Source organism: Hyaena hyaena, unplaced genomic scaffold (assembly GCF_003009895.1).
Source record: "Hyaena hyaena isolate Hyena2069 unplaced genomic scaffold, ASM300989v1 scaffold_44, whole genome shotgun sequence".
Lineage (NCBI taxonomy): Eukaryota > Metazoa > Chordata > Mammalia > Carnivora > Hyaenidae > Hyaena > Hyaena hyaena.
In genome coordinates this window covers 1,840,588-1,862,160 of record NW_024080676.1, presented here as the reverse complement: position 1 = coordinate 1,862,160, position 21,573 = coordinate 1,840,588, and the positions used below count along the sequence as shown (strand labels likewise).

Sequence of the window (21,573 nt, the reverse complement as noted above, 5' to 3'; positions counted from 1 at the left end):
CAAAAAAAGACTAAGTAAAGTTTTAAAATTCCATGAAGCGCAGGAAACAATGAACGGCGTGGTGTGGAAAACCAATTAATATTCGGCTTCACGAATTTTTGCTAAAAGTCAGCGGCGTCGTGGGCGTCTCCTGACCTGGCCACATTTTTTAGCGCCAATCCACGTCGGTTTCATTTGTTGCACATAATTATTTTTAGTTGAGGTTTCGCCCTTTTCACTTCCACATTTCCCAAATTCATAAGCGGGTGCCTGCAGTCCTACGGGGGCCCCTGGAGTTTGGGTATCAGTTTACACGTAGCCTTCAGTTCACAATCCGTCTGAGATCCACCCATTCGTCTCTCCCGGCCCCCTCCCCCCCACCCGTGCGCTTCGGACTGGAGAAATCTGCCGTCTCCACCCGCGGCGCCGCGCGCAGCCCCAGCGCACACTCCGCGTAACTCGTTCGCTGGCGCTTGCTTTCAGCCCACGAAGAGCCATGCTTCGCGTGATTGTGGAGTCTGCCAGCAATATCCCTAAAACGAAATTTGGGAAACCGGATCCTATTGTTTCTGTTATTTTTAAGGGTAAGGAAGAGTTTTCTTCTTTTTCTCGGGTCCTGCTTTGGAATGTTAGTTTTGTGGGTCACGTTCTTTGACAGGCTGCGTTTAGTCCACGGGTGTAGCAAAGCCTCTCTGGAATTAAGCTAGATTGCTACCTGTGCAGGTGAGCCGAGAGGACCGATTTCTGTAAAAGGCATTTTATTTTCTCCAGGGTTCTGAGACTCCTTGAATGACCGGATGTTTTAATTCTGATAATGTGATTTCCGTAAGCCCGTGTGTAGGGAAATATGTATTTGTTAATCCCTGAGTTTTAAGTCTTAAAAAGACCTGTGTTGGTTCAAAGTAAGTTTGAGCAGTCTTGTGTGCATTTTTATTGTCTCTGCTTTCAAGAAATGGGTGACAGAGGAAAAAGTGCAATTAAATTCTTCCAGGTACTATTACTCCATACATCAGCCCACTCGCTGCTACTTTGACCCCCCCTCCCCCCCGTGCCCCTCCGCTTCTGAGAGGTGGAGCGAAGTTATTGTTTTGGGTTAGTTTGTTTTCATGTTGTTCTGTGCCATTTCGTAATTGTTCTTCATCTCTCCAAACTTGGAGACTGTGGGTTCCATTGCTTTTAAATTGCTTATAGAGGAAATAGCTCTGAACAAAGCAAGTCTGTAGTTTGGGCATCTACTTTACTCTTGCTGAATAACCTTCAGCAAGTGACCTCATTTCTCTGGATGTCAGTTCTCTTTTCTATAAAACACTGAGGAGGGTTTAGATTGGATAATCTTTAAAAGGCCTACTGTAATTCCAAAAGGTTGTTTTTTATGACATTGAATTGCAGTGGAAGGGGATAGGAGTGGCTAGTATGATGGTTTGCTCCCATGCATTGTAAGCGATTCCAGGTTGGGCTGGAGTGATGTGTCTAAATCTGAGGTTAGGAACTTTATCGTTTTCTGTTTGTCCAAAGTCACTGGTAAGATATCCAACCCACTTCTCGGCGGGAGGGATGAGAGACAGAGGTGAGGACAAAAAGAAGGGGAGGCTTGATGGGCACAGGGTTCCTGACCACGCCTCTGACCACACCTCAAACATGTCTCTCTTCCTCCAGGAAGCAACTACTTCTCCCTTCCAGTTTCTGATTTATCTATGCCTTTCTCTTTTCTTTCATCTATTTTATCTTTTTTTCTTTTTAAACCTTTCTCCATTAGGATGAGCAAGAAAATGAAATGAAACCCAAAGCTGTCAATGGTTATTTAGTAAAAAACAAAACCAAAAAAGATTCAGAGGGCAAATTTCAATTCTTTTCTTTATTATTTATTTTTTTAAATGTTTATTTATTTTTGAGAGAGGGAGACAGAGCATGAGCGGGAGAGGGCTAGAGAGAGAGGGAGACACAGAATCCAAAGCAGGCTGCAGGCTCTGAGCTGTCAGCATGGAGCCCGGTACGGGGCTTGAACTCAAGAGCCGTGAGATCATGACCTGAGCTGAAGTCAGACGCTCAACCAACTGAGCCATCCAAGTGCCCCAAAAGTTCAATTCTTAAAAGACAACCTGGTTTGAGAATCTCTTTAGTGAACATCAGATAGTCATGTTATAACATTGTTCACTTATAGTCATGTTATAACAATGTTCAGTTCTTAAGTCTTTTGTTTTTCTTTGAAGTAATTGCATAATAGGGATATAACATGAAAAGTTTGTACCTTCATTGACATGTAAAGACACATAAAAACATATTGGGTTCAACCTGGTGATATCATTATTTGAGGCAAGTCATATAGATGATAGAGAAATTGGAGTTTAACACTGTATTGAAATCTGACTTGTATTTTGTCTGGAAGGTATATGCATTGGTCCAAACTTTATCTTGTCATTTGCAACAGAGTGGACGGAGCTAGAGAATGTTCTGCTGGGTGAAATAAGCCTGTCAGAGAAAGACAAATACCATATGATTTCACTAACACATGGAAATGAAACAAAACAAAGGGGGCAAAAAGGAGACAGTGACAAACAGACTCTTAACTAAGAGACAAACCAAAGGTTTCCACAGTGGGGCAGGGGATGGGTGAAACAGCTGATGGGGATTAAGGAGCGCACTTGTGATGAGCACTGGGTGATATGTGGAAGTGCTGCTCTATATTGTACATGTGAAACTAATATTACACTGTAGCATTACTAACTGGAATTTAAAATAAAAGATAACATGAGATTTTTACAAAAAAATAAAACTAAATGGCTAAAAACATGCCTGAAACTATCAACATAAGCACTCAGTTGAAAGTAGAAAACTTCAGTTAAATTGGGCAAATATAGTCTCTCCAAACAATTATATTTATTAGGTCATATAACTTGAATCTCTTTTCCAGTTTCCTTTGGTTGTGCAAATTAAGTGGGAAAGTCAGTCAGTGATTCATCTGACCAGCAACCTGACAGCAGAAACTCTGAACTCAGAGTAGGAACACCCGAACTCTGGTTGATATTTCCAGAATGATCCAGATTTAACTAGCTGGGCCTCATCTTTCTCAGCTGTGGAATGATAGGAACTGATCTTCTGGAGGTTCCTTCTGGCTGTAAAATTCTATCATTTTATAGCTCCACTTATTGAATACCTGCAGTCAGCAAGATGTGGAAGGCAGAGCGTTAGGTATGGTAACAGACTGAAAACTCTGGGATGGCCAACCCTTCGCAGGTGTACCTCCCAGTTTTGAGCACTGTGTGTAGTTAAGTAACTGTAAGTGCTGACAGGACTAAGGATGCTTGGTACAATGAGATGTGCTTCAGAGGGAACAGTGCCAGAAACGCTTCCCATTGTGGTGTGGAGGGGTAGAGTGTGGAGAGTGAGATGTAAAAGGCCCTAAGAGAAGATCAAAGAAAGCCCTTGTACTTACTGAAATGTGTAAAATTCTGACTGTTGAGTACATCAAATAGCAATAAAAAGCAACTCTCCTCAAACTTCAAGATGTAGAAAGAATGTCCAAGTGACGGGTGTTAGTGACCATGACTGTATAGACGCTGAGGCCCCATGAGACTAGTTACAGTCTAGTAGGGAAGGTGCTGCACTGATAACCAACGGGTTTAGAGTTGACCTCAGTCTGCGGTGTTCACTCCTCTTCTGAGGTTGACTACTGAACTTCTTAGGACCTGGTGTGAACCAGGAGGATTTGGAAGTTACTGGAGCCCCCACTGAGATGCCGTTGGTATTTTGCAGTGTAGGAGTAGATTATGAAAACCGTAAAGCTTATTTGATTTTCACATCCCTGGGGTGCACCAGCTTCCCTAAACTAGCTCTGAATCTTAAGGCCAGAGCGCCTGCTAGCCAGAAGTGGCCATTCTCTCTTGATTCCCATGCCAGGAGCCAGGCTATGAAGCTGAATCTGGCTGAAAGTAGATTAGACAGATGCCTGCGGCTTCTCTCAACTCCAAGACTTTGTGATTCTCCCAAACATAACAGGTTTAAAAATTTTTTTAATAATATTTAAAACGTTTTATCATAAAAAAATAGTGCAATGTAAAAAGACAACAAGCAGTCCCTTCTGGATTGCACAACTCGAAAGTAGAAATTCTTGCCACGTTCTTCCTGTTCTTTCTCTCCTGCCACTCTTACTACCTAGGAATAACTACTTTGAACAGTTTGATTTGAATTCTTCTTAACTTTCTGCTATAGACGTGCAACTTTTTCCAACATCTCCCTGTTAACAGTGCCCTTGCTGCAATGGATGTTGTTAAGAGTGCACTTCTGTGTGACTTTGTGCATTACTGAAGGACAAGATTCTCTTTTTTGTAGTTGTTGCCTTTTGTGTTATGGGTTTGGGTTTTTTTTTCTTTTATCTTTTAAAATATTTATTTTTGAGGTGGGGGAGGGGCATAGAGAGAGGGGAAACAGAGAATCCTAAACAGACTCCATGCTGTCAGTGAAGAGCCTGATGCGGGACTCAAACTCACGAAATGTGAAATCATGACCTGAGCGGAAGTCAAGAGTCAGACACTTAATCAACTGAGTCACCCAGGTGCCCCTTTCTTTTTTTTCTTTTACAGATGCTTTTGCAGGTTATTGCCATGGATTTCCATTTTCCCTGTGGCTTATCTCTTGCTTTGGTGTCAAATCTCTCTGCACTGGATTGATTGAGAGGAAAGTTTCTTGCAGTCCTTATGTTGCTGTGCTTTTCCAGTGTGGCCACAGTGCATTCATAGGAAACATTCAACTCTAGGGAGCATCATTGTTGCAACTGTAGCATTTTTCTCATTCCATACTTGTGATATTGTCCATTCGATCAGCTAGAATTTTCTCTTCTGGTCCTGTGTAGATCATTGCTTTGTGAAATGGCTCTGCTATTGTCCATATGGTCACCACGTAATTGTCCTATTGTTATGTATTTTTCCAGGTACTTGTTATTTCATTTGTACATGTTTTTGGAGTGAAATCCTTGATATTTCTAGGAACCCCTTTCAAAGAGCTTATCGACTTTATAGTCTTTAGGAGGCCACTTGACCCCTCTAAGAATCCTTTTCTTTTCGTTTGAAAAATAGTTTGAATGGCTTACTTGAAGGGAAACAGATCTGTAGAGAGCCCCCAAGGCTGTGATTTATGCAACAGAGAATTTTCTGACTATTTTTAGCAAAAAGCATTTTGCTATTTGAAAATTTATAGTTAAATATTCAAAACTAACCTTTTAAATAAGCAGAAAAGAAAAAGGAAATTCCACTTAAGAAGGATGAGGCATGATGGGAAAAAGATCCAATGGTTCTTATTCACTGTCATCCGTGACGGCCCCTGATGAGCAGCCCACACGGTGACTTGGTTTACCCAGATACACCATAGGACTAGTCAGGACTCAAGTGACAGTCATGCAATACTGGTACTCCTACAGAACTACTGCCCTGCATTTACTAAACACTCAGGAAAGCAGAAGTGTTTAATTTACTGAGTCATTTCCCTCCCTTCCGGGAGTACAGAACTTGGAGAGTCACTGCCTAAGGAAAGTGTCCCCACTCTACTGAATGAATCATGGGAACTCTCAATGGTATACTTCCTAAAGGCACATTTTACAGGCTCTCAAGTCATTTATAAAGCCACAAATGCCTTTTAAAAATAAGTTAATGTGGTTTGTTTTTCTTCCCCTCTTCCACAATGTATCTTATTTATATGCGTGCCCTCAAAGCATGCCCAAAGTTGCTGGTATTTGTCTGGCTTGGGTTTACTGGTGAGTTTTCCTGTCCCCATGACATATGGCCCTGCCAGAAAGGAATGAGATTTTTATATCCTCGGCAACCCCTAGCACATCACTGATGCTGAATATGCATTTTAAATGTTGACTATGGAAGCGAGAGCTGGCAAGAGCTTTGAGACAGTTTAGTGCAATAAAGTCATTGATTCTTGGTCCTGAAAGGGACCATCAGAAGCCTCCCCATCTCCCTTCTCTCAGGAAACATTAAACTAAATATTGTCTCAGGTGCTTTGTGGATGAGGTTTGGCAAAGAGTCACTTCACACTTGCCGGAACACTGAGCATAATCAATTTCTAGCACCTGCTATCCAGGGGCAAATTGGTGTTGCAGTACTTTTTTTTTTTTTTTTCAAAGTTTGTTTATTTATTTTGAAGGGGGGAGGGGGTGAGAGAGAGGAAGAGAGAATCCCAAGTAGGCGCAGAATCCCAGTTCTGTCAGCGCAGAGCCTGATGCCGGGCTTGAACCTGCGAACCATGGGATCATGACCTGAGCTGAAATCGAGTGTCACTTAACCGACTGAGCCACCAAGGTGCCTGATATTGTAGTACTTTTTGCATTCTTGATCTTGCAAGGAAAATGTGAAGCTGTAAGCTTTTATGTTGCAAATTCATATGTGAACTGTTCAGTGGAGTATACCAGATAATGCATGTACCATGACATGTCAGCGGTTGCCTATCCTCTGTATAATTTCTATTGAACACTGTTCTTTTGAATAGGAGTGTGCTGTGAGTGTTTCTGAGCACTCAGAAACAGCCAGAAACAACTGCTTGGACATCTGGCACCTTAAGTTTTATCAGCAAACAGAATAAGGCGTTGGGTTGCAAAGCCCTTTGGGCATTAGGGTGCAAGTGCCCTGGGCTTTGAAGCCAAGGAGGCCTGATGAGAATCCCATTTCCTGCCCCTTACTTCCTATGGGTTCATAGGCAAATGAATTAAAACTTTCAGCTTCAGTGTTCTTAATAACACCCCCTACCTTATAGGATTGTTTGAGGATTAAATGAATATACATGTGAAATTGCACGTGAGAACCCCTAAAATTCCTTCCCTGTTTGATAACATTTACTTTTACAGAGATCTATAAGCACCAGATGGTATGTGAAGAATAGGTCTAGAAAAATATACATAGCATGACTTGGTCTCCTAGGCCTAGGAAATCAACTAGTTAGAACACAAGAATGAGATACAAACCAGAACAGACATAGGGAATTACAATGCTAGAGCATAAGGAAGAGAAATAAGCTTTGTGGGGAAGTATCACTTGACTCAGTCTTAAAGGATGAGGCAATTTGACAGAAATAATGAAAAGGAAGACATTCTAGGCTTTGGAAAAGCACAGAAAGGCCAGGGAGCCTTGGGCCCATGTGGTGAGGTTGACAGAAGGTAATCCAGTGTGGTTAGGGATTGCACTTTCCTTATAAGCCAGTGGCGAGACACTAGGCAGCATTGCGAGATTAGTCCTAGTCAGGGTGACTAAACAGAAGATCTACTGGTTGAGGCAAATGCTTTGCAGGGCAGAGGGAGCTCATCCCCAGGCTAGAATGAGAAGGAAAGGACTGACATATAAGATACTGAAAAAGCAATATGACTGAGTTAAATTAATAAGAAAATTGCCTTGGGCAGGCTAGTTCTTCACATTCTTCTGTGAAACAGGACCTCAGCCTGCTTTTCCTCTGGCCAGGGTGCGCACCCTCTAGGCGAGTGCAGGGCTGGGTGGGGTGGCTTTGCAGGAGGCCAGCGTGAGAGCCCAAGCTACTGGACAGGAGGGAGGGTAGCCACTAAGAGAAGAAAAGCAGAGAAATAGAAAGGGACAGGAAAGACAATTGTCGCTGTTTTCCCAAAGGCCAACAGGGTGCATTTCTTCAACCAAGCTGGGCTGTGGTCTCATAGAGTCCTTCTCCCCCTAGCCAGGCGTCCTGCCTGAAGGGTGAGGTGTCGTGGCCAGCAACTGCTTAATTTCAAGGAACGCACGCCCACAAGCTTGCTCAAGTAAAGCATGGCTTAGTCTTTCTGTTTTTTTTTCCCCCAAAGTTAGAGAGAAATCTCACAGAATCTAAATCATGGGCCTCACAGGAGCTGGAATTATGTGAGGCAAGGTGGCATTCGGTCTCTCTCCCCAGGGACTATCGGGCCTTATGTCTCCGTTCTTTCCTGCACATGGTGTCTGTTTTCTCTGCACATCGGCTGCCTTCGTGGAGTCTCTGATTCCTGCTTCCCTGCAGTTGGCAGTGTGCATGGAGCTTTGGGGTACTGTGGGGTGACTTGGTCCCAACTCTACGTCTCCTATGGCCTCAGTGTCTCTAGTTGGGGATCTTTAAGAGAGATACCAGTTGGCTCATTTTGAGTCAGGTGTTCACTCCTGGTCCAATCAGCTGTGCCAGGGGATACAGACACACAAGGTGGGCATCCCAGATGTCTCTGCTACACAAGATGAACTTTGATGGCCTAGACCATGAACTACCTGGCCCATCTCCCTCCAACTTGGGCATTTGACCTGCTTTGCCATCTTTCATTACTATCTGACCAACCTCACCTCATCTCCTAAAAGAGCCTCCTTCTTTCTGTAATCAGCACAATTCAGGTAAAATGATGAGTTTTGGACCGGGCAGACCAAGTTTCACTCCTGGATTTGTCATTAGGAGCTAAATATTTTTGGTTTTGTTTGTCTGTTTGTTTTGAGAAAGAGAGAGTTTGAGCAGGAGAGGGAGAGAAGGAGGGAGGGAGAGAGAGAGAGAGAGAGAGAGAGAGAGAGAGAATCTCAAGCAGGCTCCACGTTCAGTGTAGAGCTGGTCATGGGGCTCAATCCCATGACACTGAGATCATGACCTGAGCTGAGATCAAAAGTCAAACCCTTAACCAACTGAGCCACCCAGAGGCACTCCAGGAGCTAAATATTTCTGAACAACTGTATTTCTGAGCTTTTATTTCTTTGTGTATAAAATGAGGGGAATGATACATACCTCACAAAGGCATTGTAAGGATCAACAATGATAAAATATTTAAAGCACTATCATAGTGTCTGGCACATAATTCAGACTTTCCTTGACCTATGAGGGTGTTACACCCCATTAAGCCAATCCTAAGTTGAAAATATCGTAAGTTGAAAACGCATAGGGATGCCTGGGTGGCTCAGTCAGTTGAGCACCTGACTCTTGGTTTCAGCTCAGGTCATGATCTCACAGTTCGTGAGATTGAGCCTCACATTGGGCTTTGCACTGACAGCATGGAGCCTGCTTGGGATTCTCTCTCCTTTTCTGTCTGCTTCTGTCTCTCAAAATAAAGCAATAAACACTAAAAAAAAAAAAAAAATGAAAATGCACTTAATACATCTCACCTAAAGAATAGTAGCTTCACAGAGCCTACCTTGAACATACTCAGAACACCTACATTAGCCTTCATCATCTGGACAAAAATCATCTAACACAAAGCCTGTTTTATTTTGTTTTATTTTTTTAACGTTTTATTTATTTCTGAGAGAGAGAGAGAGACAGCATGAGCAGGGGAGGGTCAGAGAGAGAGGGAGACACAGAATCTGAAACAGGCTCCAGGCTCTGAGCTAGCTGTCAGCACAGAGCCCAACGCGGGGCCCAAACCCACGAACCATGAGATCATGACCCAAGACGAAGTCAGACGCTTAACCGAATGAGCCACTCAGGTGACCCAAAGCCTGTTTTTTAACAGAGTTGAGTATCTTATGTAATCGTTGAATGCTGTACTGAAAGTGAAAAACAGAAAAGTTGTATGGATGCAGAATGGTTGTAAGCATATCAGTTATTTCCCCATGTGATTGTGTAGGCGACTGACAGCTGTGGCTCGCTGCCCCTGCCCAGCACCGTGAGAGTATTATACTGCATAGCACTAGCCCTGGACAAGTCCAAATTCAAATTTCAAAGTACATTTCAACTGAATGTGTGTTACTTCTGCACCTTCATAAAGTTGGAAAATTGAGTTGTACCATCGTAAGTTAGGAGCCATCTGTAGTTGTATGGCAAACACTCACTTTCTACCCTTTTTTATGCTCCCTCTTTACCCATTGCTGGGGTGGGGCAATACAAAACCCTGGGGGACGTCTGAGGGGTGGCCCGAATGTAGAGGAATAAGTGGGATGCCCAGTAGCTGTAGTGCACAAGCAGTTTGAAGGCAGAGCCAATTAAAAAAAAATTTTTTTTAATGTTTTATTTATTTCTGAGAGAGAGAGAGACAGCATGAGCAGAGGAGAGTCAGAGAGAGAGGGAGACACAGAATCCAAAGTAGGCTCCAGGCTCTGAGCTAGCTGTCAGCACAGAACCCAACGCGGGGCTTGAACCCACGAACCACGAGATCATGACCTGAGCCGAAGTCAGATGCTTAACTGACTAAGCCACCCAGGCGCCCCAGGAAGGCAGAGCCAATTTTTGATTCATCTGTGAGAGCACATTGTGACTTCTTGACCAGGCCCATGATAGGTTCTTTGTTGTTTAAATTGTGGTTCAGTGTATATAGCATAAACATTACCATTTTGATCATTGTAAGTGTACAGTTGAATAGCATTAAATACATTCACGTTGTTGTACTGTCATCACCGTCTTCTGTCCCCAGAAGGTTTTCATCTTCCCAAACTCTGTAGTACTCATTAAATAATAATTCCTCATTCCACCCCTCCCCATCTCCTAACAACTATCATTCTATTTTCTGTCTCTGTGAATTTGACTGTCTAGGTACCCCATTTGAGTGAAATCATTCCTTTTTTTGTGACTAGCTTATTTCACTTGGTGTAATGTCCTCAGTGTTCATCCATGTTATAGAAGATGTCAGAATTTTTTCCTTCTTTTTTTTTTTTAATATTTTATTTCTGAGAGAGAGAGAGAGAGAGAGAGCGAGCAGGGGAGGGTCAGAGAGAGGGGGGACACAGAATCTGAAACAGGCTCCAGGCTCTGAGCTGTCAGCACAGAGCCCGACGTGGGGCTCGAACCCACGAACTGTGAGATCATGACCTGAGCCAAAGTCAGATGCTTAACCAACTGAGCCACCCAGGCGCCCCAGAATTTTTTTCCTTCTTGAGGCTGTATGTATATACCACATTTTGTTTATCCAATCATCCATCGATGAGCACTTGGGTTGTTTCACTTTTTGGCTATTGTGAGTAATGTAGCTCTGAACAATACTGTTTTTTGAGTTCCTGCTCTTAATTCTTTTGGGTATATACCCCAAAGTGGAATTGTTGGATCATGTGGTAATTCTATGTTTCATGTTTTGAGCCACCACTACACTGTTTTCCATTCTGACTGCATGATTTTAATAACATTCCCACCAGCAGTGTGTAAGGTTCCACATCCTCACCAGCAATTGTTTTCTGGTTTTGTCTCAGTTTGTTTTCATGTAGTCATCCTAATGGATATGAACATACTAAATTCTTAGCAAATCTCAGTTGACTTGGATTTTGAACCCACACTTAGTGCAGTAACTGAGTAAGAAACTCTGTAGTATAGTTTGCAGCCTCAATGGCCAGCAGCAAGGCAGCCCTCTTGTGAAGGGGAGCCTACTTGGCAGGGGCCCAGCACTGGCCTGAAAGAGGCTGATGGCTTGTCAGCCAGTGGAGCCCTGGCCCTGTGATGTTTGCGTGGCTGAGGTCATGCTAAGAGCTATATAGCAGAGCTGTAGGCAAATGGAAAATAGCCTTGGTTCTTTGTAGTTCTAGGTCTTCTGGTTGGTCTGGGCTCCCCAGGGCATGGCTGGAACCAGCGGTCACTCACCTGTGCTTCCCAGCAGCACGCCCTGACAGGTCCCTCTGTATTTGTCACTCAGAACATCCTGTACTCCTTCATGGCACCTGTCAGAACAGATAGCTGTACCTTTGCTGGCTTATTTGATTTCTGTCTGCCTCCTCCGTCAGACAGTAACCTTCATGAGGGGGAGTGACTATGTCTCTTTCCCCAGCACCTAGTTTAGTGCTTGACAGATGGTAGATGATCAAGAAGTAGTTATTGAATGAATGGTCTGGCTTCCCCTCATTCACTCAGGTCATGTTACCAGACCAAAGTGGGTCCCCTCTTTTGGTGAGTTATAGACAAAGACTACACCATGTGGAGTTGCCTCTCAACATCATCTTTATTGGTACAAATAAGGAGATCATGGGAATAATTCCATAGCCATGGCAGACTCCTTTATTAGGGATGAATATTCGGGGGGAAGGGACTTTTAACCTTATAGTGAAACTGAAGTAACTGTCGGGGGCACTTTCTGGTTCATCCATGTAGGCATTCTCCTCAACTGTTTCTTTTCCTCTTTAGCAATGTTTTAATTAGCTTCTAAAAGACGAAATTGATAGGCAGAAGCTTTTAGGAATTTCCTGAGTTGAGGAAGTCAATCCTGAGTTCAGGGGGTCAATTGTGAATTCAGGGGTCAAGGTGTCTCACTTGTGACAGGGTCTCACAGGCCAGAGGGACCAGATGGGACCAAAGGCGACCAGATCTCTCCACCCACAAACTACAAAACTGATCTTGGGTTCTTAAGACTTCAGAATTTCCACAGGCTGCACCTCAAAGGAAGCTGGAAGGCAGGAGAATCGCAGCCTATCTCTGACCTTGATACTGGACTTTGGTCTTATTAATGGCAAGAAACTTCTCTGAACCTCAGTCTTTCTGGCTGTGAAGTGGGTATAAGACCTACCTCTGAAGGTTGTAAAAGTCAAACAAGATGTTTTAAACTACTTGAACTAGGAGCACCTGGGTATCTCAGTCAGTTAAGCGTCTGACTCTTGGTTTCGGCTCAGGTCATGATCTCACAGTTTGTAAGTTCAAGCCCCACATTGGGCTCTGCACTGAGAGCATGAAGCCTGCGTGGGATCTGTCTCCCTCTCTGTGCCCCTCCCCCACTTGCTGTCTATCTTTCTCTCTCAAAAATAGATAAATAAGCACTTAAAAATAATAAAATACTTGGACTAAAATTAGATGTTTACTGGGGTGCCTGGCTGGCTTTAGTGCTCTCTCTTTTTTTTTTTCATGTAAGTTTTGATCTCTGAGCTTTGAATTCAAGCCCCACACGGGGTGTAGAGATTACTAAAAATAAACTCTACGTTGATCTCACCTCTTGAAGTTTGGCTCTCTTTGCACATGGAAAAGTGAAAAATTAGTGGTCTAGGCTAGGGACTAAGGAAGTAAGGAGTTTGCAAATCAAATGAGGCCAGCTGATACAGGACCTTTATGCTCTCCCTTTACAAGGTGAAGCTACACATCTAGAAAGGAGGTCTAGGTTGGGCTCATATTTTGTCAAAACAACGAGTTAGTTTGGTGAAAATAAAATAGAGCTTTACTCATTGTATTTACTTCCTTCAGCAGTCACTTATTTGTGGGCTCCATTCCTGAGAACAGAGCTATCTACTGAAACATTCTGGGATGGTGGAGATGTTTGAGATCCGCCCGGTGTGTTGTGGTAGCCGGGAACCACATGTGCTGCCCATCACTGAAATGCTGCCAGTGTGATTTGAGGAATTGAGTGTTTAATAATTTAATTTTCATTAATCTAGATGTACACAGCCACATGGGGTCATTGCGCAGCAACAGATAGTGGAAGACAGTTGCAGCAGTGAGGGGCCGGGGACTTCCTCTCACACACTGATGCCCAGCGTCTCTGAACTTCAGTTGTCCCATCTACAAATTGGACAGGGTAGCAGTCCCCACTTCAGAGGGTGGTTGTGAGGATTAGCATGATTAAAGGAAAGCACTTAGTAGAAAGGGCTGTTAAAGTGTTCCTTGTTACTTAGGTCTCCAGAGATTCTACCATGGTGGGGGGCCGCAGATAGCCCAAGTGCCAACTACTTGCTACATCACCACCACCATCCATTTATTAAAATCTTATCCTATGCCTGCACCTGTATTATTTTACTTAATCCTGATCGCATTTTTAGGAACTAAGTCTTATTATCATCTTCATTTCACACATGGGGAAACTGAGGCAGAGGCCGGCCAGGATTCAACTCAGGACTGTCTGATTCCAGAGTCTCCAGTGTGCAGTCCCTGAGGTCAACACGGGTAAAGCGATAACCCACAATCTGTTCCTTAAACAACCAAGTCAAATTATGAATGCTTCCTTTCCACTCTGAATGGATTGCGTTGTTCAGTGTGTGGGGATTGTTTGGACCTAGCCTGAAAGAGGAAGAATGTGTACCCAGAACACAAGAACTTTAAAAAAAGAAGAAAAGTAAAACCCAGCCCTCCTGGGGTGAGTTTCCACAGGGTAATGAAAGCCTTTATGACTTGCTGTGACTCAGAAGCTCAGAGCAGACATAGCTTAGCAGTGAATCAGTTCCTCTGATAATCAAGTCGGAGCCATTTTATTAGTGGAGAGTAAAACTCTAGCATATTACATGTAAACTATTAAAAATCTAATATTTGAAGGGCACCTTAACCTCGGTCAGTTAAGTGTCCAACTTCGGCTCAGGTCATGATCTCACAGTTTATGGGTTTGAGCCCCAAGTCAGGCTCCTTGCTGACAGCTCAGAGCCTGGAGCCTGCTTCGGATTCTGTGTCTCCCTTTCTCTCTGCCCCTCCCCCACTCGTGTTCTGTCTCTCTTTCAAAAATAAATAAACATTAAAAAAATTTTTTTAATCTAATATCTGAGTGGAAGAGGAGTCTCCTCTTTACCTCACCTCAGTTCTCTGGTTTATTACCTTTTACATCCCAGTAGCACAACTTAAAAATTTTTTTTAAATCTTTTTCTTTACCTTTCATTATCAAAAAATAAAAAATTTTCTTTTTGCTGACCTGTCCTCATGGTCAGAAATTACTGCCTGAACAGCCCCTATCCCCCTCCCTTCTCTCTTTTGCTGTTGTGTCTCCTTACTGCTTCTCTTGAACATAAATTCATTCAACAAATATTGATCAAGAGTATACTCTGTCGGGCTGTGTGCTCAGCACTGCTGCAGGTGGGATCAGGAACTAGCCAGACTTGCCCCTGACTGCACGCAGCTCATGGTGCAGCTGTGAATCCAGCTAGAAGTCTGTGAATTCAGAGTTCAGCGACTTTAAACTCCTGGAAAGTTAATTTTTTTTTCATTATTTGCAAGTTATAATGATGATGAGAGCTAGTAAGTGCACTAAGTGCTTCATGTATATTTATTCACTTAATTCTTACTGAAAAAATGAACTCCCTCTTTTTACAGTTGAAGTCCCTCTTTTTAGGGTTTTGGGGAGGGCATGTGGCCTTGGTCAAGGTCCCGGAGCAGGTTCTACACACATGCCCACTGCTGAGACTATAACACTTCCCTGTGGGAGGCTGGGTCTTGGCCAAGTGCACGGCCCACCCTGGCCCACCCTCAGGTAATGCGCAGAGGCTCAGGGCTCTGACTTGTCTGGTTGTTAGCATTCAGTTGCTATCACCTTCCCATTGTATTTCCTTCGATAAGAGTCAGCCCTTGGGGCATGTTGCCAGAGCAATGCTGGGGGCCCTGGGGCATTGGTGCCTTTGACCTCTGGGATACCTCTGACCTCAGAGATTTTGTCTGGGGCTCCTCTGGTTTGTCCCAGTGTGCTGGACACATTATGATGGTGTTTCCTCTATGACATAGCTTAAGGAAGGGCCTCTTCCCAGGGCACTGAGACTAAGTTCTGTGTTCGCTCCCATTGCTGTGTATGTATATGGCTTTGTGCTCTGCGTCTCTCTGGACTAAGTCTACTTCCATCCCCATGGCAGACACTCCCAAATCCCAACTCTACCTCGTACCTGTGGCGACTGATCAGCCTAGCTCGCTAAAGAGCCCAGAGATGAAAGCCAGCCCCAGTATAGGAAGGAGACCTGAAGGCAGTCTTGATTGACTTCAAGGATTGAACCATTGGCAATGGCAAAAATCCCATTGAAAGATTATTTACTATGGGACACCGAGATCTGAGGCTCAGCAAAAAATCAGCCTAAAGTAGTGCTTTCTGCTTATTTTCAAAGTCCTTTTCTGTGACTTTCGTTTTCTCTTGGTACTACATCCTGGAATCAGTGAGGGCAGGGGAACACGACCCTCTTCAGCGTGTCTGATGGTGGTAGTTTCTGATTCTAATTCTGATCCAACACAAAGGAGTGTCCCCTGTGTCCTAGACACCCTCACACTTTCTCGTCTCATCTTCAGTACAACCATGCAGGGGGCTTCTTCAGCTGCTTTTACAGGGTACTTGGGCATTGAGAGGCCCTTCTGAAACTCTAGGAACTTTCCATCTCCTCAAGCTGGATTTGAAGTAAATTCTCCAAGTAGCAGCCTTCATTCATTCTCTAGCAAATTGTCTCAGAAACATAACCAAACAAAGGAAGGAGAGGTTAAAAGGCTAGGCGCCAGGACACTGGCATTCAAATTCTGGCTTTGTTTCTTACTAGCAGGTGACCCTGAACAAGATACTTAATTTTACTGTGCCTCAAAATAAGGATAATAATAGTAACAGGTAACATATACCAAGCCCTAAGAAGAGTTCCTGGCATACTATGAGCCCTATGAATGAGAGCTATTATTCCTGGACATTAGGTACCAATATTTATTAATAAATAAAAGTAGATACAGAGATATGGAGACCTGGCTTAAAGTCACACAGCTGGTAAGTGGTGAAAACACAGAGCAGGTCACCTGGCATCCTCAGCCCTCAGTAGAAGTTAAGAGCACAGGTCTGAAAATGAGGCAGGCTTGGGGATGCAGCTCAGTTCTGCCACTGACTAGCTGTGTGGTCCGGGCAAATCACTTCACATCACCGAACCTCAGTTTCCGCATCTGTAAAATGGCAGTACCAATACCTCTACTGTGAGAATTAGATGTGAATATGTTTAAAGTGCTGGGCACAGAGTGGATGCTCACATGCAAAACAAACATACAAGCCCAAGAGGCACGTGGTTCGATCCTCCCTCAGGGCAGCCAATCCAGGGGTCTGGCCGACCTGGTACCTGTCCACCTGCAGCCCTGACAGATGACAGAGCTGGAACACAGCCCCCACCCCCCTGGGGGCCGCTGTTAGGAAGGAGCTTCGTATGGGGTTGTTCCCATCGCCTGGGCTTCACCACATTTCTCTGGGAGGATTCGGTTTTGATTCAAGAGCTTGTCTGCCTGTGAGGGCATCTCCAGAGGCCGATGGGGCGCAGGCTATGGAAAGTGGAGCGATAACCCTGCCTGCCTTTCTGTTTGGGCCTTTCTGTTTATCAGCAATATCAGTGACTATGTCAGAAATGTACCCAACAGCCTTGCTTTGTATCATAGCAGCCGTTTGGCCAAAATAAATGCCTTTCCCCAGAACTCGTTTGACAACATATCCTGGAGCAGTCGGGCAGCCGGGGTGGGGAAGCACAAAGTCAGAGAGCCACCTTTAGCCAGGTAGACCCAGATGGGCTGCCTGTCTCGCGGCTCCCCCCTGGTCCCTCTGCATCCTGAGGGTGGGAGGAGTCTCCTGTTGGCCCTTCCTTATTGCAGAAATTCTCCCAGATGCCCGTGGCTGCCAGGCTGACTGCCGGGGACGAGCAGTGGCTGTCTGTCTGGCAGTTGCCCTGGGTGAGCCTCGGAGGTCTGGAACGGAGCCAGGTGAGAAAACTGCTCCACCAAGACTGTGCCTGGCATCACTGGGCGCTTCCTCTGGTCATGGGGCCCTGGCCTCCAGGGCGACCTCCACAGCCTGGGAGAGCCCTGGGGGCAGCAGCGGGTTCTGCCCAGCTGTCAGAATACAAAATAAAAGCTCCTTCATTCAGTGCTTCCTGGGTGCTGGCCCCTATGCTGAGCATTCCGTATTCATTTGCTCACTTAATCATGAACGCAACCCTGGTTATAATACACGAGCATGTGACATGAAATTCACTCAAATCACGGAGAAATTACTCTGAGGGGAATAACAATACTCATAAACTACAGTCCCCGCCTTCAAGGAGTCACTGGTCCTAATCCTCCAACTCAGGCAACTGTCCTGCGTCTCTGCCAGAGTCTGAATCCCAGCTCTACCACTTAATGGCTGTGCGACCTCTGATAAATTGCTTAACTTCTCTTGTCTTGGTTTCTCCTTTTGTAATTGGGGATGATTATTACCTTTTAGGGTTGTTGTAAAGGTTAGTGAGACACTCCATGGAAAGCTCTGGAAACAGTGACCAGTTCAGAGCACTTACTAACTGTTAGCCATGGTTGAATGGCATCAGGGGGTCTGCGATTTTCTAGGCCAAATAGTGGATGACTCTGTATTTGTCTGTGAATGTTTCTTAAGACAAAAGTGGCCACAACCTAGGACCCAGAGAAGATGAAGTATTTCTGAATGGGAGGTCAAGTTTAGATGCATGGCTGGACCTAGAGATCTTGTTAATCTACTTTGCCTACCAAAAAGCTGAGGTACTTAGAGGAGCTTTGTAAATGCCCTCCGACCCCCACTTCTCCTGGGGCCATGTCAGTAAGACACAGCAATCTAGCTAGGGAGGACTTGGAGGGACTTCATAAGTCACATGTTCCACTAGATCTGGTGACAGACTTAGAGATCATCTAGTCTAAATTCCCCAGTGTATACAAGAGGGACTCTGAGCTCAGTGTTTGAGCCTATGTTTCTCTGACATAATAGCTCAAAGAATCAGAGAGTTCGCTGATTTAAAAGTCCAGTCAGAAGAGCTGAGCCAGGGGCACCCGAGTGGCTCAGTCGGTTAAGTGTCTGACTTTGGCTTAGGTCATGATCTCACCATTTCCTGAGTTCGAACCCCACGTCAGGCTCTGTGCTGACAGCTCAGAGCCTGGAGCCTGTTGCAGATTCTGTGTCTCCTTCTCTCTCTCTGCCCCTTCCCTGATCATGCTCTGTCTGTCTCTCTCTCTTTCTCAAATAAATAAACATTAAGAAGAGCTGGGGCAAGTCCTACACTTTGCCCTAAAAGGAGTATGAGCATCAGTGAGATGGCATGTCTTTGGAAGTACTGAAAAAGTGTTACCATTGTAGATGCTATTATTTCCATGGGCACCTGGTGTTACTCATTGTAGTAGAGTTCTCCAGAGAAATGGAACCAGTAGGCTGTGTGTGTGTGTGTGTGTGTGTGTGTGTGTGTATGTGTGTGTTGACAGAGAGAGATCAAGAGACTCATTTTAAGGAAGCTCATGTGATTATAGGGACCGGCAAGCCTGAGATTTGCGGGGCAGGACAGCAGGCTGGAAACAGGCAGGATTCTATGTCAGCCCTGAGGCAGAATTCCATCTTCTCTCTGACACCTCAGTTTTTGTTCTAAGGCCTTCAGCTGTTTGGATGGGGGCACGTCCACATGATGGAGAGCAAGCTCCTTTACGTAAAGACGACTGGTTGTAAATGTTAATCACATCTATAAAATACCTTCACGGCCGCATCTAGACTAGAGTTTGACCAAACAAGTGGCACCACAGCCTCGACCAGTGACACATGAAATGAACCAGCCCTCTCAGCACAAATGTAGGCCGGCCAGCCTTAGGAGTCATGGTGCCCGTGGCACCTCGTCCAGGAGAGTCCAGCGCGTGGTGTAGTAGGCGCCCAGCAGAGGAAAGGGTTCCATGCGAGAGGGCGTGGCGGCTTCGCAAGGAGCGTTTGCTCAGTTCCCGGGGAAACTGTATTCAGAGGTTGGCATGCAGGTTAATTACGCAGCGGTGACCTTCAGCAAACTGGGAGAGAAGCAGGCAGGCGTGACTTATCAAAAAACAGGAAATGTCCCAAAGAATGCCTTGAGTCATGGTTCAGTGTATTTGGCGTTTGAATCAGTTGTTATGTTCTGGGTCGAAACAATTTAATTCCTTTCCATAGGAGGAAACTGTCATCTTAATAAAATTAGAGATGAGAACAGGGGAGGTAGGTGATGTGGAAAAGGGGGAAAGAGCTTCCTGTAATTTAATCTGATGTTTAGCATCTGCAATTTAGGCTTTAAAAAAAAAAGTGGTGAAATTGAATAATTGAATAATATAAATAAGTGGCTCTGTGGCTGCTGGTAAGAAAGAAATTTATTGGGGTGCCTGGGTGGCTCAGTCACCTCAGCGTCTCACTCTTAATTTCGGCTCCGGTCATGACCCAGGATCCAGGATTGTGGGATCGAGCCCTGCATCAGGCTCCTTGCTGAGTGTGGAGCCTGCTTGGAATTCTCACTTACCCTTCCTCAGCCTGTCTCCTGTACTCTCATACTCACTCTCGAGCACTCTCTCTCTAAAATAAAAAGAGAGAGAGACACAGAGAGAGAGAAAGAGAGAGAGGAATTTATCTTTGTTTTTTGGCTGACATTTATGTGTGAACAGGTTTTCAATAAAATATAATGTACACACATTCTGATAAAAGTTAGAGCCTCCTTTTTTGGAAGAGTTTGAGCTGGATTTCTCCAGAAGGATAGGACCCAATGCTAGCATGTAATCTTTACTAACTAGGGACATGGGAGGAGCAGCAGTTGAATGCATGGGCTACAGAATTAAACTAGTCCTGAGGTAGAGTGTTTCTTCCTAGCTCTGTGATCTTGGGCAACTTAACTAATCATTCTGGGCTCGTTTGCTCATCTGCAAATTTGGGATACGTGGGCTTGCTGGGAAAGTTAAATGGAATGATGAATGGGCAGTATTTAGCACAAGTCTGGCCAGGAGAGAGTGCCCCCTATCGGGTAGCACCATTGGCCTAATGCAAGTATTTGAAGTGGCCTAAAGTTCCACTTGAATAGTCCCACCTGGTCGTGGTCAACCTGCACCTGCTGGGATTTGGTTGGTTCCCTTTGTTCTCTATATACAACAGAATCATGTGTTCAGGAGCGCGTATTGGAAGAGCTGTTATGCAACTGGTTTTTCTTGTGGGATTATGAACCTCTTGAAGTTCCAAAACCCAGTGTCTAACACCCTCTTTACCAAGTGGTTTGTATCTGCCAAATGAAGCTTTGCTTGGTATTCGTGGCTGCACAGTGTGGCCATAACCTTCCCACATGGCCTGATTACCTCTGCTTCCTTCCACATTCCCTTGGCTCCAGGCAAATGGGCTGTGCAGAGTCCCCAAACATGACCTGTTCTCTCTCCCCTGTGGCTGACACACTTACCCTATTGCTCCCACCTGGAGTGACCCTTTCTTCCCAGCTCCACCTTTTTAATCCACGTTTGTCTTTCAATCCCCAGCTCAGCCTCTGCTTTCCTTTATGAGGCCTTATCTGGTGCCTGCAGCCTGAAGTCACCTCCCCTTTTCATTTGTACCCCTTCTGATGGCAACTGCCCCCTCTTCCTATATCAGTCACCTGTGGCTACATCTGCCTCCCTGCTGGAGCACCTGAGGGCAAGAACTATATCTTGGGTATCTTTGTATCTCCCCCAGCGTTTAGCTCAGTGTCTGGCCAGTGATATTTCAAAAATATTTGTTGGGTACAAGAATGAGGAAATGCTTTACTGTTGGTGGAAGAACTCACTTAGTGGACCTTTACCAAGGGCTGGGCTATGAGGTCCCTTTGCCTGACCTGGGCAGGCTTTCTTCCCATTATCTCCCTCTGACAGGAGGGAGCTCCAACCTGAGAATGAAGCAGACAATAGCATGGTGGGCTTTTTGCTGTTTGCTGAAAACAGTCATCAAGGTTCGTTTGTCGTTTGGCTCTTCTCTGCCATAGCCCATGAACTCCATTTGTGGAATGTTTTAAGGCCAAGGACAATCTTGTATCCTTCTGTTTCCCCAGTTCTTAGCACATAGTAGGTGCTTAATAAACATTGGAAGATGAATGAATGAGCAAGTGACACTCCCTTTTTCATACCCCCAACTGCTGACTTTGAGATAGTCCTGCCCCTGTGGGGAAGGGATGGGAGATCAGTACTAGGCTCAGCACCAAGATCTCCCAGTGCAGTGTTTCTTCTTGTATGCTGATTCCCAGGCCAGTAACCTGGCTTGAGATTTTTTTTTTTTTT

General features: G+C 44.8%; 1 protein-coding gene across 3 annotated transcripts in view; it reads left to right on the top strand.

Annotated features, from left to right (window-relative positions):
- The first annotated feature begins 424 nt into the window (after nt 1–424).
- MYOF (myoferlin) overlaps nt 425–21,573 on the top strand; it is a 156,252-nt gene continuing 135,103 nt past the window's right edge. For 2 of the 3 annotated variants that reach the window (XM_039230277.1, XM_039230276.1), the window contains exon 1: nt 429–563. In XM_039230277.1, the coding sequence (XP_039086208.1) occupies nt 476–563 (88 nt within the window). In that variant the 5' untranslated portion in view covers nt 429–475. Of the gene's footprint in view, nt 564–21,573 lie in introns of all 3 variants that reach the window. The other variant, XR_005528089.1, reaches the window with a different exon arrangement.